Raw genomic sequence first — 17713 nt, 5'->3', positions numbered from 1 at the left:
TGAATAGAAGTATTCATTTCTTTCAAAAACAATCTTACTGACCCCAAGCTCTATGTTAATGTGTCTCTGTAGAGAGCTGTGATTCTCCACTGGTGTCCGGTTTGCCTCAGTCGGCCTTCACGAGTTCATCGGAGCTGTCGAGCAGTCACGGGCCGGGTTACGCCAAACTCAACCGCAGAGATGGTAATTAAACACCTTCAATCATTATTCACAGCTAAAGAGATGGTTCTACTTCATCATTTGCACTTTTGTGTGATATTTTATGATTAAACTAGGTTTTGTGAATCCCACTACCTTAGTGCAAGGCAGTTGTTGATGGTTGCCAGGGTGTTGATACGTGGCTTTTAAGGAGTTTTGATTGTTTTTTAACTTGCTGCTATATGGTTCCCAGGGTATCCTGAGTGTTTGTTAACCTGTTTTAAGGTGTTGTTAAAGGTATTGAAAAATGTTCACATTTATATTCACTTATGTTTACTACACTTGTAGTGTAGAGTAGTGCATTTCACTGATGCTTTATATTCATATTTATATTATCATGTTTACAATGTACCAGGCTGATCCAATGATCACATCTGAGGAAAAAACTAATTATTTGCTTTACTGGTTTAGTGGCTTTGAAAGATGCTCAGTTTTGTTTGAGGCACTTAGTAGTAGCATATGAACTAGATATACAGTGAGCAGAACTGTATATTCTGCCTTGCTTTTTTGAGTTACATCTGTAAAATAATTACTTTTAGACAGAAATTCTCAACACACAGTCTACAAACACTTTCTGCAGTGTTTTATCTAAGGAGATCACAGATAAACAGTTCTGTGCAGTTAATTGAACTTTATTTTCATTGACTTTTATTTTCTACACTAGTCTATTAATGCAATATTGATAATATCAGATCTAAACAAAACTAACTGTGATCGGTCACTTTACATGTCAGTCAAATAAAAGACAAGGAAATATGATTTGTTGATAAACTCAACTTTCAAAATCAAATGCAACTTGGAGGTTATTCTGGCCAAAACTGCCCATTTAAGCATGCAAAGCCTTGTGGGTCATGCAACATTTGATGACCATGAGCATCTGGTGTCATTTGTGGCACCTCATCAGGTTTAGTAAGATTCAGCGGTTTATCACATTAGTTGCGCTTGCGTTGTGGCAGTCGGTGTGTGTGTGTGAATGCTCCGACAGGTGACCACATTACAGATGAATTCAAAGAATGGCCCGTCTGGCATTTCAAGAAGTAATAGACAGACCTAAAGTATCATTTTATCCCATTACATGCTGCTGCAGCACTGTGTTAAGTGCAAACAAAATGACAACATTAATGACTGGAGTAGGAGGAAGTGTAATTGTTGTTCCTCATGGAAAATAGCCTTCAAAGGTGCGCGCTTTGATTTTATGCACACACTCACACACATTCGCGAACAAACAAACCAACACACACAGTGTAGGAGGCTCTGAGAGCAGCACGCTTCAAAGCCAGCAGCACCCGGTCTGATGTTTTTACTTAAAGGCCGCAGAGAAAAAAGCAGAGGCTGCAGTCACCTCATCCGCTCACCTGCCCACCAGAGACTGACATCAACCTCAACACGCTCGGAATGAAGCCTAACTAAAGATGCTGGACTCTGGTTTGGAGGGTTTTGTAATGTCTTGAATCTTAATGGATTTATTTTTATTTTCAGTCAGTTTTGGTGTTTTTTCTTATGTTTCATTCTAGGGCTGGGCGATATATAATCTTATTTTACAATGAGAGAAATTGTATTACACTATAACGATATATATATCATGATTTACAAACTACTGTTCAAAAGTTTGGGAGTATGTTTTTGTTTTCCAATACTTTTATTCACAAGGATGCATTAAATTGATCAAAAGTGATGGTAAAGACATTTACAGTGTTCTCGTATTTCAAATAAATGCTGTTCTTTTGAACTTTCTATTCATCAAAGAATCCTGAAAAAAAATGTAGCAGCACAGCTGTTTTCAACATTGATAATAATCATAAATGTTTCTTGAGCAGCAAATCATCATATTAGAATGATTTCTGAAGGATCATGTGACACTGAAGACTGGAGTAATGATGCTGAAAATTCAGCTTTGATCACAGAAATAAATTGCATTTGAAAATATATTCAAATAGAAAACAGTTCTTTTAAATTGTAATAATATTCCACAATATTGCTGTTTTTACTGTATGTTTGATCAAATAATTGCAGCTTTGGTGAGAAGAAGAGACATTAAAACATTAAAAAATCTTATCGACCCCAGACTTTTGAATGCTAGTTTTATTTTATTTTATTTTATTTTATTTTATTTTATTTTATTTTATTTTATTTTATTTTATTTTATTTTATTTTATTTTATTTTATTTTATTTTATTTTATTTTATTTTTTATTTTTTATTTTGTTTTGTTATTAAAAATAAGAACAAAAAAGAAAAACAAAAGGAAAGATACAAATAAAGGTACATTGTAAGAAATAAGTATAAAAAATAAAACACTGCTGTCAGAATTCTGTTTTCTCATGTCTTTTAATTTGTAACTTGACATTTGTTCTGTTGTAGTTCTCGTCTTGGTCATTGTAGTTTTTGTTAATTAGTTCCAGGTGTTTCTTATGTCAGGTAGGCCTATTTAATCATGTTCTAGGTCTTGCTTTGTGTGGTTTATTGTTGATTCGTACGTGTGCCTTTCGTGTGATTATGGATGTCTGGAGCTTTCATGTGCAGTGTCAGGGTCAAGTGATGGATACCTCTCACGTTTGGAGTTATTAAACATCTTTTATCTGCCTATAGATCCAGATTGTTTTTTGATTTCTTGAGGCCACGTTACAACTGCATAGCCCTTACTGTATGAATTAAATATAAATTGATTCTTATTAAAGATACAAAAGTTATTCCGTCAAGAAGAGTGAACAACCCGTTTTAACATTAAACACATACTGCTCTTTATTTTCACATTCATGCATGTTTCATGTTTCTTTATTGTTTCTAAATCGACATTTCCTGTGACACTTCACATTTGTTGGTTTTTCATTTGAAGTGCCCCTATTATGCTATTTTAAAGATTCCCAATTTTGTTGTGGAGTCTACAATAGGTTTACATGCATCCAAGATAAAAAAAAAAAAAAAAAAAAAAAACACTTTGATTTTCTCATGATATACATTGCAGCTTCACCTTTTTTCTCACAACAGATCTCTAAACCCCGCCTTTCCAAGAACTTACTCTGCTCTGATTGTTGTTCTTCCAGTCTGTTGTGATTGGTCAACTGCTTACAGGGGGTGTCGGAAACAAAACACCCATTTCAGCTCTGGAAGCTTCTTCAGCACTTGATGTGATACAAACAATAATGGTGGTGTTGGTTTTACCATATCAATTCGAGCTTGTGTCCTCCTCCTTTTAAAGTGCATGCAGACAACGGCATCTTCTCGACAACACAAACCAAACTCTTCCAGTCTCAGCTACAACTACAGTGTTTGAGTTTGGGACAAAGTAGATGTTGTTCGTGGGCAGCCAATGAAGGCCATAGGTTGGAGTTATGCAAATGTTACAAACTTACATAGGTTTGAGCAGGAAGTGAGACTGGAATTACTGAAGACTCATTTCGGCAGCTCAGAATCAATTCTTTCATTTAGCAGACAATAACTTTATTAACTTTAATAATCTTTAAAACTTTGCAGACCTTTTACATTCACAAACAGCTTTATTACACACTATATGAAAGGTAATTTTCCCATTATGAATTATGATACCACATAAGTTTGTTGGTCTGTTGGCTTGGATTGCTTTATCAACCCAACCGTACTGCTCTAGAGTTCGTTTTCAATCTGGCCGTTATCACCTCATTCAGGGGGTCTTGGATAAATTGTTTTGGTGTGGATCCAAGGGCGATTGCCATGTTCATATATGCCTAAACGAACTGAACTAAGAGAGAGAACGCACCAGGTTCTGAAACAAATGCTTCAAGTGAGCCAGGTGTGAAAACGCCCTTAGACTAGAAGAGACCATCTGACTGAAACGTAAAGAGACCAACCACAGTTCAGATTGTTTCTATCTGTCATTTAGAGGAAGATTTATTGGAAATCGATGATGCCACAATAGTAGACTGGTGTACTAAAAATCTTTTACACTATGAAGCTGAGATGTTTGAAAGGCAAATTACAATCGCTCTACATTTCTGTCTACTTTTTCAACACTGTCTACATTTACATTTGCATATGCTCATGACCTTGGCATATAGCTAACGGCGTGCTCTACTGTTTATCATTGTTTTCTGTCATTTTAAACCTAACAAACTTAATTTTCTTTGTATAGCGCTTTTTACAGTCTGTGCAATTTCAAATCAGATTTTACTGGAAACCATACATCAAGCACACTTTACACAAGCCCATCATTTCACCAATTTGCTTTAAGTGGATTGTGTAGTCAAAAGTTGTTTGATCATTTACCATCAAAGAAGAAATTTTGGAGAATACTGTCAGACCCAACTGACTTTAATTTTATGTACAAAAAACACTGAGGTGTTTCTCAACATATCATCTTTTTTGTTCCATACAAAAAAGAAAGTCAACCAGGTTTGGAAGGACATGAGGGTGAGTAAATGATGACAGAATATTTATTCTGGGATGAAAAATCCCTTTAAAACATTTGTTACTTGTTTGGCTCACATGTTTCTGGCACCTTCTGTGCCTGTGGTTTGAGATTCCAAACATTTTCGACTTCACAGTAAGTGTTTGTTGACCTGATCCAGACATCAGCCCTGAGGAATCTCAAACTACTTGTTATTTTCTACATGCTTCCAAATTTTTACGTGCCACCCAGTTTGACCTTTAGTCCGAGTCCTATATGGTGCTGGTTTAAGTTTTGTATTGATTTTCTGAAATCTCTCTAGCTTCTGATAGAGCCACAAATATCTTGGCATTTAATTTAGCCTGAAGTACTTACAGAAGAAGACAAACATCTAGTGTCTAGACAATGAAGTCGACAGGCCGTGCATGGAGTGATGGCTAAAGGGATGTCTGGGAACTAGAGATGGGAAACGTAAGGAATTTAGCAATTCTGGGACTGATTCCTCGTATCGAATTTCATTCCTAAACAGATGCAAAGAAACACGTTTATGATTGCATTCACTCTTCAGATGATGAGATAATTTCAGGTTTCGCAGAACAGATGGAGCAAATCAGATAGAAATTGAATGATTTCACAGAATATATAGTTCTGGATGTGTAGTTTAGTTGCTACTAAATGCCTCAAATTTGGAGTATCTTTCACATTTTTGATGCCACAAACCTGTAAACTAATTCTTACTCAGTATCACATGTGTTAACCATGGTAACTTGTTAACATGATTTCAAGATAAGTTTACACAGACTTTAGAATATTGCACAGAGGTGACATAAATGCAGTTGATCTTTATTTCATTTATATTGTGTGTGCGTGAATTTCTGTGTGTGTATGTATATATGTTAGGGGTGTGAAGAGACAAGACAAGACACGAGATTGAAAGAAAAAAAGCAAAAGGTTTTGCCACAAACTGAACTAACTGGCTTCTCTCCTGTATGATTTCAAATGAGTTTCTTCAGACCTTACTGTACATGATTTATGAGCTTTTACAGCTTTTGAACTCCTAACTGAACCCCTTTCCACAAACTCATCATAGAAATAAAAACAGAATAAATAAAAATGAATAACAGTTTTCTCTTAGTCTTATTAAGTGCAAACAATAAGTGCAACCATAATCATAAAAGTACTCTCTCAATATTCAAAGTGCAAATAGACCTAATTTTTCTTCAAGCATGATACAGATCTAAGAGATGACCGTTTGAAGTGCAAACTAAATTAAATAGTTTTTATTTCTATAAAAAGCAAAATGACAGTGGAATGACATGTCGTCATGAAATGACGTATGACTGTCGTTACCAATCAAAATGCGTGTTCATTTAAATGCAATGTGTGGACTTTTTACACCATTTCTCCTACTTCCATTTAGCAAAACTATTTTTTATTAACGACTACACCTACCCCAACCCTAAACCTACCCTTAGTGATTTATAGTGCATATACACTTTATGAGCACATGCGTTCCCGGGGATCGAACCCACGATCGCATGATCACATGATTGCATATTGTTATTGCAATGCTCTACCAGCTGAGCTATGTGAAACCCAAAATATGACAGATAAAGATAAAAAGGAACAATGCATTAAAATAAAAGTGTCCTGTTGTCGAAAGGGGCACAATTTTAGTAAACGCTCCTATGGGTCGTATTTCAGGGAAGTGACAAACGACCTATATGGTCGTATTGGTTGGAGAACATGTTGTTGTGTGTGTGTGTTTTATGTAACTGATATGAACAACCTATGAATATCTGCACTGATTTAAGTCTCAATGAATAATATTTTGAATTGGACATTCAGTAAGTGGTTCAGTAAGTGAGTCAGATTAATTCAGTATCGGTTCCAAATGATTCACATGTGTTTTTAATTCATTTCAAATAAACGGCTAATAAAAGTCGCTTGGGAATCGTTCTGCAGTCATTCTGCATTGGTTGTGCCATAGTTTCAGTAGGACATTTATGAGTATTTTACTGCTTTGTTCTATTCTGTACGGTGGCAGAATTAGTCACACTGCTTGTGTTCAGGCATGAATGATTCCTCAAATCATGTGCGTTGCTGAGGAGAAGTGTGCTCAGAAGTGATCAGATGCACCATTTTCACCCACTGGACCAGAAGACAGCTGAAAAAATCCCACAGATGTACATTATAGGAGGTTCAGAAGATCACAAAGATCAAAATATGGGAATTATATACATAGAGAATTTTTTTTTGGCTTTCCATTTAATGAATCTCTTGATAGCTTCCAAACATTTTAAGCCCTCAGCAGCTGCATTCTAGTTCAAACAACATTATTAGACCAATAATGAATTTGTGAGACGTCCATTTGTGGTATTTTTCCCGTTAGAATGCTTCCAAATGCAAGCCGGATTACATGCTGTATTTCATTGCACAAACCTGCCGGGATATCGGAGCAAAGCTCTTTGAATCATGGGATAAATAAGCAAAGCGTTCTCATTTATACGGCAGCTTGTGCTAATTCCCTGACCGCCGCAGGCTCTTGCTGTGAACAGCGCTGGATTTCTCAGAAACGTTCCACTGTGTTTGTATCATTACTGGCGCCATTAGCTGTCGTTTAAATCGTCAGCTGTTAGCCTATCAGCAGGTGTAATTGTTCCTCGCCACGTTGCGGATATGAATACTGCATGGAGGGTTTAATTAGAATGCAAATGTGATTGTGTTTCTCATGATAGCCACTACTACTTTTAGATTTTATCCCCAGGATATAACAACCATACTTACGAGGCCATTATATATTGAAGCAAAATAACTATATAACGCAGTCAGTAATTTGAAAGCCAGGCGTTTTCTCTTTAACGTCATGTGTTCATAAGGAAAATTGAGTGTATTTAATTTTGCATTGTGTGAAAACAGCTATTCGTGTGAATTTTTAGTGCGTGGCCAAATGATAATAACTATAATTTACTCTTTCACATGTTTCGCTTTCAACATGCGGATTAAACAGTCTGGTATTTAGATCTGCAATCAATGTGAAAAAGAGCAATTTAGATCCATATGAAATTCTAATTATAATCTTTCAGATAAACTCAGCAGATGCAATTAACCAGAAAGAAGTTATTTAACTTCATATCCTATTGTTACCTTGGTCTTTTTCACTCGAGTCAAGGGAAAATCATGCAGGTGGCAGCTTTCCAGATCTATTCGTGTTGCATTAGCTTCATCAAAAGCTCTATAATCATGCCTGCTCAACATTATAAAAGTCGCTTGTACTTTCATCAGACATTTCTGCTGATCCCGTCCCGCTCCAAACTAGCTTTTGTCCCTTGGCACTTGCAGGTGGAAATGTGGTAAATAATAGATGAGATTCTGGCCAGTTCATTAGACAGACGTCTGCTCTTCGTCAGAGCACTGTTTGCTTTGCTGAACTTGTTTCAACTTTCTTAAATCCTGTTAGCCACTAATATATTTATTCATTAACGTTTACTGCACCACAGGAAATAATCACTTGAGTGAATGTCATTACTGTAATGCAATTTGTTCTCATGTGAAAAGAAAAAACCTACATGCAATATGATCAAACGTTCGGGGTTTTGTTGATGTTTTTGAAGTTTCTTTTGCTCAACAAGGCTCCATTTATTTGATCACAAATACAGGAAAAACAGAAATATTGTGAAATATTACATTTTAGTCTGAATATATGTATATTTCAAAATCCAGGCTTCTCATGATCCTTCAGAAATCATTCTAAGATGCTTATTGGCTGCAGAAGAAACATTTATTATTATCAATGTTAAAAACTACGGAGCCCCGCACATGACGCATGATTTACTATTTCAAAATAGTGCGCACATTTTATAAATTGAGGGTATGAAATAGTAAATCGTGTGTGCGATTGCCTTTTTTGTCTGCATGTCATGTGTGGGGCTCCGTAGAAAACAGCTGTGCTGCTTAATATTTTTTGTGGAAATCTAAAATTAGATTTTTCCAAATTATCAGTCCCAATCCAAATGGTTTGATATAGGTCACTGATTAGCGTATAATAAGCCATTCAAGTCACTATTTTGTCTGTTTCTTACAGATTAAATGTTGCTGACGGTTTCTGGTGTTGGTCCAGGTGTTATAATATGATGAAACGGTCATTTAAACGAGTGTCAGACCACCGGTCAGCTGCCCTCATCATCGACCCCTGATTAACCCTAATCACTTTGTTCATTTGGAGGAATGGTTTTGTCGGCTTCGGTCAGAAAAAGTGCAATGAACGTCTGACTTTTGCTTCATTCAGTGTGACAGCTGAGCAAAGATGGAGCTTATTCAGAATTATGCTATTATTCTTTAATGAGGGCCGTGTAAGAGGTCATTAGGATGAGTAATTCAGTTTTAATGGAAACACAATGGAAAAAACCCTAAGAAATGGAATTGACAACAGTGACAATACCAGAAAAAGGTTTGTAATGTTTCACTGATTGGATATGCTTGATGTTTAATATTGAAATATACATTTTTATTAGGGATGGGCATTTTTCCAAAATACTGTATTCGATTATTTGGGCTCGTAAAAAACTAATATTCGAATATTCATTTTTTTAAATTAGGTTAAACGAGAAATACGTTATTGTTGTATATTCATCAATATTTTGTAACCATTTCTGAACAAGCTTACAATTAGGCAATATACACAACAAGCTTACATTATATCTTAAGGTTTTCTTTTAGTTCAAAGCATTAAACAATATGTGAAAAATATTAAGAACAAAAACATTTAATCTCAAGCAGCGCAAGCGGCAAAAATACTAATAAAGCAGACAGCGCCAGTTATTGTACAAAACATACATAATACACTCGAGTCAGTATATGGTTATCGCGTTTATATTGTTTCACATGTTCATGTTGAGAAAAACAATAATATCCACATGCTCGGGTGAGAAAACGAGCCGTGCTGACAGATGTTGCAGAGACACAAAGATAATAGCCTATATAACTGTGTGCTAAGCTAAGTTTCTAACAGTAGCACTTTGTTTTCTGTTCGTAAATATATCTCCCTCGACGAAACTTAAAGGAAACATATGTCTCAAAATCATTTTGCTATCAGATAAGTTATCATCTTGGCTCACTAGGGGATAACTTAAAGCTGCGCTTACCTGTCGTGAATGCAGTGATGGACAGCTGTCTTTCCTCACTCGACGGGTAACGTTATTTAGATTTCATGTGCTTTCTCATTATGGTGTTGATATTATGATAACTCGGTTTTATTAATTAATTTGATCAAAAGTAATTCCATTTTGTAAGATCATTTTCATCTAAGTAATTCCAAACTTTGCGAGGCAGACGACAACATTATGTGACGATCAAATAAAATAAACTTGTTAAACACGCTCCACAGCGCCACCCGGTGCATTTAGTTATAACTGCGAGTTTTAGTGCTTAGGATTTATCATGGATTCACTGCATTTACGGCCAGCAAAGCAACATAGTAAAATTCGAATAGTATTTTTATTTTTCGAATATTAATTACATAACGAATATTCAAATATTCGACTATTTGTGCACATCCCTAATTTTTATGTATCAGTGTTGTTTTAGTATCATTAATACACTTGTAATTTTTTTTTATTTTTTTTTTATCATTATTAATGTAGTTTTAAATGTCTATTTTTAAAATTAACTTTTAGTTTTTAGTTTATGTAATTATTGTAGTACTTTAATTAGAAGAAGATGAAGTTACACTTTATTTTAAGGTGATGTAATTAAGTTGTACTTAATAAGTACTGAGTAATATTAATTAACTACATGTACTTACTATAGAGTTACAGTTAGGGTTTGGTTTAAAGTTAGTTACTTGTAATTATGCATATCATTTACTGTTATTAACATAGTAAGTACATGTAGTGACATAAAGTGTTACCAAAAATGAGAAATTTTGCCTTGGCTACTAGCTGAAATAAAATAGGTTTACATTTTATTTCAGTTAATGTTTGTTTTATTTATTCCTGGTATATATGCTTACATATTTAAATTATGAAATAAAAAAATATATAAAAATATAAAATGTATTATTTACATATACTATATATTAATATTATATATCATATACAAATAAGTAAATCAATACATATCTAGTTCAGTCATGAAACTCTAGAGGGCGCAGGCTGATATGTCCTTTACATACAATCTGCAGGCATTACCGCATGGCAAGCTGATTGGCCTCCGCTGATCCTGTAGCCAATGAGATGCTTGCTCAACATTTATATAGTCTGGTTCAGTGTTTGTTGTAAGCTGGTCCGCTGAAACCCTCCACCTCCTTCAGCTCCACCTGCCTAGATCTGCTACGGGATTTATGTATGTCTATTTATGCAGCAGCAGCATATCTTACATGCTCAAAAATAGCATTATTAGCGTTACTTTATATTTATATTAGACTATTGTTTATTAATATGCAAGTAAATCTTTTTAGACATTCCAGTTAATTCCCACCTTCCCATTTTCTTTCTGGAAATATGCCTTCTTCACTAAAGTGAAATAGAATGTGAGTGTCATTTCAGGTTGAACCTGCAATATAACTTAAACACAGAAACCTTTTCTTTGTATTTTTCTGAGATGTGCAAGCATCCAGCTAAGCCTGATTCCTGAATGCTCTGCTCCGCCAGCGCTGAGACAACAGGAGCTCAGGGCTTTAGAAACCTTTTAGAGAAACACTCTGCAATCGATCATACATACTGCTGTCCCTTTTCTATGATATTAAGGACAAAGCTACTTTCTGGATGCTGGTTTGAATTCTAAGCACACTCTGGACTGCAGGCTTTGTGTCAGTATAAACATTCTTCCGGCTGTCCGCCCCTCCGTTTGGCTCTCAGTAATGAGCCGAGGTCAAGCATCTGCACATTTCAGTGGCCATGTCAATGTCTTCTGATGCACGTATTTAGCTCTGCTTTTTGCTTGCCACTGCCCTAAGTACTAAAATAGGCTAGTTATGCTACTCAGGTTTTGTTTTGTTTTGTTTTAGTGAACACGGTGAGCATGACAATATGATTCAGCAGGACTGCACTACAAGTCTAACCAAACTTTGATCTGCTAATTAGTTTGTACTCATAACGGCAATGCTAACTAATATAAATTAAAAATTTAAAAGACAAGTAAGCTGAGTGTAAGTATGCCGAGACATATAAGAAATGTGATATATGATCAAATGTTTTGTGAATTTGTACTTTCAAGTGCAAGAAGACGTGAAAGAGAGCTCAATTCATTATTGCTCACAAACAGTTACAAAAAGCATGCAAGTAATGAATTGAATTCCATTTTGCACCTTCTTGCGCTTGAATATTTAAATTGGCACGACTTAAAACTATCGTGATGATTCAGCACTGGCCTGACAGCTGTCCCGAGCACCGTTCATGTTTGTTTACGTTCATGTTCTCACAATATATATATATATATATATATATATATATATATAAACACATTTGCCGAGTACATTGGTATTAAAAATGGCTTTTTAAAAAAGCCTTCAATGTTTACAGTGGGTGGAATGGAGCGCTGTGATTGGTTGAGCGGATATATCGCGTTCTGCAGAAAAAGGAGACTGCCGTTTGTCACGTTTTGGAAAGAAAGGGAGAAAACATGACAGAATAACACGACAGATATCGCATTTTGAGTAAAATTAATAAATTACTTTCCAATACCGACCAGATACAATACTGATTTTGGCGGAAACTCAATTTTTTTTTTTAAATGCTGTTTATCGCGTTTTGGAACCAAACCATATATATATAAATATATATATATATATATATATATATATACTGTATACAAAATAATTAATTAGAAACAACCAGTAGAAACAACCAATGTTCCTTCTATTTTTTTTTCTAATTTTTTTTGTTGAGTGCACATTTTGGCCACCTGAGCAAAAACATACTTTATATCAGACCTGTGCAATCGTGCAAACGTAAACACACACACAAAAAAAATGGTTTTATCATGAAACTGTAACATTTAACTTTAATGTGCCGTTTCTATTTTATTTGACCCTTGATTTAACTTAGTGATATATTAAATAATATTATTTGAAAACAAGCAGTTCAGTCACTAAATTAAGCACATTTTAGGTTACTTGAGATTTTTCACATTAACTGTACCAGTCTTTACCAAGAAATTCTATTAAAAAATAATTTCTGTCCTCCTGCAGGACAGTTCAATTCTTTATAATAATATAATATGAGCAGTTACAATGATGGTTTGGAACAACCATAATGTGTTTTTGTACAGTCAATTATTAGCAAAAGACAGTGTTAAACCATTAAAATTACATGTTCATTGCTTATGAATTTCCCAGATTTTTTATACCAGGAGGTTTCAAGATTTTTCATGGCAAGGAGCCCTAAACAATCCTTGTGAGATCTTTTTTTTTTTTTATTAGGCTTACATTATAATATAATAAAATATAACGTAATATTTAAGTATTGTAACTGATATACAGTATTATATCAGTTTAATGCTTCCATTTGTTTTAATATATTATAAATGTGCACATGCACAGCTTAGAGGGAACATTGGAAACAACTTAAAGACAATAATAAGAGCGCAATAATATAATGAAATGCTAGCCAAATTATGACCGAAAAAACGGATGCTGCATTAATTGTTTAATATTTTTAATACATTAAACTGAAAAAAAATGAACCGCATGTGTATATATATATATATACATACATATAATCAATTATTTTTAATAAATTATCTGGTGTGTATTTTTATGCTTTTTAGAGTATCACAGGTTAAATGTGTCTATATTTCTTTCTTCAGAGTAATTAGAGGAGTAACAACTGAGACAGTGTTGATACTTCTGAGCAAACTGTGAGCATTAAAATGGTTCTCTGGGTATAAACATTGGCTTTTCTGTAGTGTAAGTAGGTTCCATGGCTGTCTAGAATATCCCCATCTTCGGTTTGGCTGTCCTGATTATGAGCTCCACCTGTCTGATCACTCTATCCATCTGGCATCCGTCTTTGGCCGCATTCAGCATTTTCACTTCCTCTGCTGCCAATGTGCCACGGCTCTTGTCCTGAACAGGTGTCGTTCTCGCCTGCTTCTCACAGCGCAGCCCACCTTAGTGCCCCACCGTTAGGTAATTTTATCATGATTTACGACAGACAGGTACCATTTATGATGCCGTCTTATCTGATTTACCCTGCACCGCTGAGGTAGAAGGTTCCACATCTGCAGCGTGAGGCATAGAGACACTATGGGTGGCCTCATGAATGCAGCTACTTAAGAGGGATTTGACTGAAGTTTTCAGGCTTATTTGTGTCAGTATTTATCGATCTGCTGTAGGTAAATGGACTCGGTTCTGATGGGCTTAGAATATTAATGGTGTTCGCAGTAACCGCCTGTTAGACAGTTTGCTAGCACAAAGGTTTTTAAATGCAAACCCTACAGTGTAAAAAAAAAAAGATTTTTCGATGTTGTAAATAAAAGAAAATTATTTTGGTCACTTTAGTTTAGGGTCCGGTTCTCACTATTAACTAACAATTAACTTTTGCTTTTGATGTATTTTGAGTTTTTAAGCTACACCTGTGGTGGGTGTGTGATTGTAAATGTCTCAGAGTTTTGTTAGCATTCTGTGCCTTTTTACAGGCACAATTAACAATTAACTAACAACTAACTTTTGCCTCAATAAACTTATAATTACTGCTTATTAATAGTATAGTAGTTGTTAAGGTTAGGTATTGGGCTGGATTATGGGATGTAGAATATCATGCAGAATAAGACATTAATATGTGCTTTATAAGTACTAATAAACAGCATGCTTATAAGCAACTAGTTAATATTGAGAATTGGAGCCTAAACTAAAGTGTTACCATTATTATTATTATTGTGCATGTTTATTGTAAATAAAACAGTAAATTATTATTATTCTACTTCAAAATTTCATGTTTGATTCAATGTTACTTGCCATTTCTTTGTAAATTATTTATATATTTACTAGCTATTTCTGATTGAAAGTTGTTTCAAAGGAAATACACCATTTTTTTTCCCAGTGTAAATAAGTAAATAAAAATTCTGTCGTCATTTACTTGTTGTTTCAAACCTGTACAACTTCTTCTCTGAGCACAAAAGGAGATATGTGCATGTTGACTTTTCTGTACTACATACAAGGACACCAAAAAATATTCCACAGAGACTTTTATGCTACTTGTCATGCTTTTTTGTCATTTTTGGAGATTGACTGCCTCCGTTCCAATGCATTTTCATTTTATGTGTCAATTCTCATTTGTCTTCCATGGAAGAGAGAAAGGGAACAAGTAAATGATAACAACATTTTCATTTTTGTGCAAACTATTGTTTTAAAACCATAATGCGAAGGCTTAGATGGGATATTGAAAGGGACAAAGAGAATTTCACAAATAAAAAGATCAAAATTATAAACTAATCTAATGAACTGGTTGTTAGACTACAAGCAGGTTTTTAACAGGATTTGTTCAGTGGAACGGCTTTATCCTCATTAAGATGTGTTGATAAGTGAACATAATGAAGGAGAAATGAGGAAAAAGGTTTTATACTATATTATATATTTTTTTATATATAAAATATGTGTGTGTATATATATATATATATATATATATATATATATATATATATATATATATATATATATATATATATATATATATATATAATATATATATGTATGTATATATATATAATATATATGTATGTATATATGTATGTATTGAAATTACTTAAATAGTGTACTTATGTAGTGTCTATATAGAGCGTCTCAAATTGGTCACTTATAAGGGTTCTATTTCAGTTTGCATCCTTCCTAAGAAGGCAGCTGTTGTTTTCTCCCAATAAATCCCTGCATCATTTATGAAAAGCGTGTGATGCAATCTATGCAGCTCGGACCATGATGCAGTATGTGACATGTGAGACCTTCAGCTCAGGCCAGCGCTTCATTTGTCTCTTGTGTCCTGCAGGTGCTGGAGGCTGGTCTCCGCTGGACTCTAATAAGTATCAGTGGCTGGAAATCAAGCTGGAGCAGCGGACGGAGATTACAGCCATCGCCACCCAAGGCCGATACGGGAGCTCTGATTGGGTCACACGCTACCTCCTCATGTTCAGTGACACAGGCCATAATTGGAGACCATACCGACAGGAAGATAGTATCGGGGTAAGGGTTTAATTCCTTGGTGCTGTGCAGCTTCACCTAAGATGGAGGAAAAACATGTTTTGACAAGATAAAATGTAACACATCGATAGATTTTAGTAAGTGTGAGGCTTGAGTTTTTGGGGGTTTTTTTGGATTTAGGAGCACTTAAAGGTTTTTTTTTTTTGTTGTTGTTGTTTTTTTTTTACTTTTTTAACTTTAGTTAGTGTGTAATGTTGCTGTTAGAGCATAAACAACTCCACAGCAACTACATAAATTTATCCACTAACCATTCAGAAACGTCCAGTTTCATTCTAAAAGTTGTAACTTCTTCCTGAGTCTCTCCATCAGTGTCGACTCCGGTTTGAACAATGTAAGGCTGAACACCGTTACTGACAATCCTCATTTTGGCTGTTTGAGATTCCCCAGCTTTGTTGTTGTTGAGCTGTTAAAGCTCCACCCTCTTTCAGAAAGGGGGCATCTCATTTGCATTTAAAGGGACACACACAAAAACTGTGTTTTTGCTCACACCCAAATAGGGGCAAATTTGACAAGCTATAATAAATGATCTGTGGGGTATTTTGAGCTGAAACTTCACAGACACATTCTGGGACTTATATTACACCTTGTGAAAAGGAGTATTATAGGTCCCCTTTAAAGAACTTTAGAGGTGCAATGAAAATTTATCTTATACTTTTTTCATCAATAAAGGCATACAAGGAGCAAACAAACAAGCATGAAATACACTATTTTTAAATGTCTTCGCTACTTCCAGCTGCTCATTCAACATATAAGGGAGATAAATTATGCACTTTCACAACCATTTGTTTTTTACTGTACTGTACTATTTTGTACAACCAACTGATTTGTACTGTAATCTATTTATTACAAGTACAAACACCATAAAGTAAACATTGATGATGACAATGTTTACTTTATGGTGTTTGTACTTGTAATAAATAGATACATTTAATAAATTTATCAACAGTAGATCATGTACAAAAATGTCAAAGGATTAGCATTTATTTTTTTATTTATTTCAGCATCCTAACTACTTTACAGTTGAAAAGATAAGTCTTAGATAAGTCTAAGTTTCTTTTGTGTACCTTCTGCTCCCCAAAGCTGAATTTATTTGATACAAATACAGTAAAAACAGTAATATTGTTAAATATTATTACAATTTTTTTAATTTTCTCTTTTAATATATTTTCAAATATAATTTAATCCTGTGATCGTAGCTGAATTTTCAGCATCTTCATTGTCACATGATCCTACAGAAATCATTCTAATATACTGATTTGCTGCTCAAGAAACATTTCTTTTTATTATAATGTTGAAAACAGTTGTGCCTCTTCATATTTTTGTGGAAAGCGTGATACATTTTCTTTTTCAAGATTCTTTAATGAATAGAAAGTTCAAAAGAACAGCATTTATTTGAAACATTTCTTTTGAAACATTATAAATGTATTTACTTATAATCAATGTAATGCATTCTTGCTAATTAAAAGTATTAATTTCTTAAATTTATTTCCCAAACTTCTGAACAGTAGTGCAAACATGAATATGATTAGTTGCATATTATTATTTACATCTAGTATTGTTTTTCTGTGACCCATCGAACAGGTCTGAGACCCATTTTTGCGTCTCGACAAGTCAGTCAGGGTTATGCGCAACAAACTTAAAAGAGGTCACATCCCTTCTGGTTCAGGTCTTTTGTATGTGCTTCATTAAATATAGAGTCGTTTTACTCAAAGTACCTTCAAAGGAGCGAGCATAGATGAGCATAATCTGAATATGTCCATCGCAAATTAAAAAAAAATTGTTTCTTCTCACTAACATTTAGATAATTAAAAACCAAATAAAATGCCAAGAATAAATAGAACTAGCTAGGTAGGCTGTCTATAGATATCGGCGTCAGTTTGCACTGCCCTTAAAGCGAAATCAGTAAGATTTGCGAAGCTCCCCCTACAGGTTCCTTCAGTGAATCACACTGTCATAAATACT

The 17713-nt window shown here is 34.5% G+C and overlaps 1 protein-coding gene across 1 annotated transcript in view; it reads left to right on the top strand.

Annotated features, from left to right (window-relative positions):
* cntnap3 (contactin associated protein family member 3) overlaps positions 1-17713 on the top strand; it is a 161887-nt gene that overhangs the window by 37731 nt on the left and 106443 nt on the right. Inside the window, exons 2-3 of the mRNA XM_067397378.1 lie at positions 73-183; positions 15540-15733. Coding sequence (XP_067253479.1) covers positions 73-183; positions 15540-15733 — 305 coding nt within the window. The remainder of the gene's footprint in view (positions 1-72; positions 184-15539; positions 15734-17713) is intronic.

Source organism: Chanodichthys erythropterus, chromosome 10 (genome assembly GCF_024489055.1).
Source record: "Chanodichthys erythropterus isolate Z2021 chromosome 10, ASM2448905v1, whole genome shotgun sequence".
Classification (NCBI taxonomy): domain Eukaryota; kingdom Metazoa; phylum Chordata; class Actinopteri; order Cypriniformes; family Xenocyprididae; genus Chanodichthys; species Chanodichthys erythropterus.
Note: the sequence above shows the minus strand (reverse complement) of the source record. Positions and strands in the feature narration are given on the sequence as shown.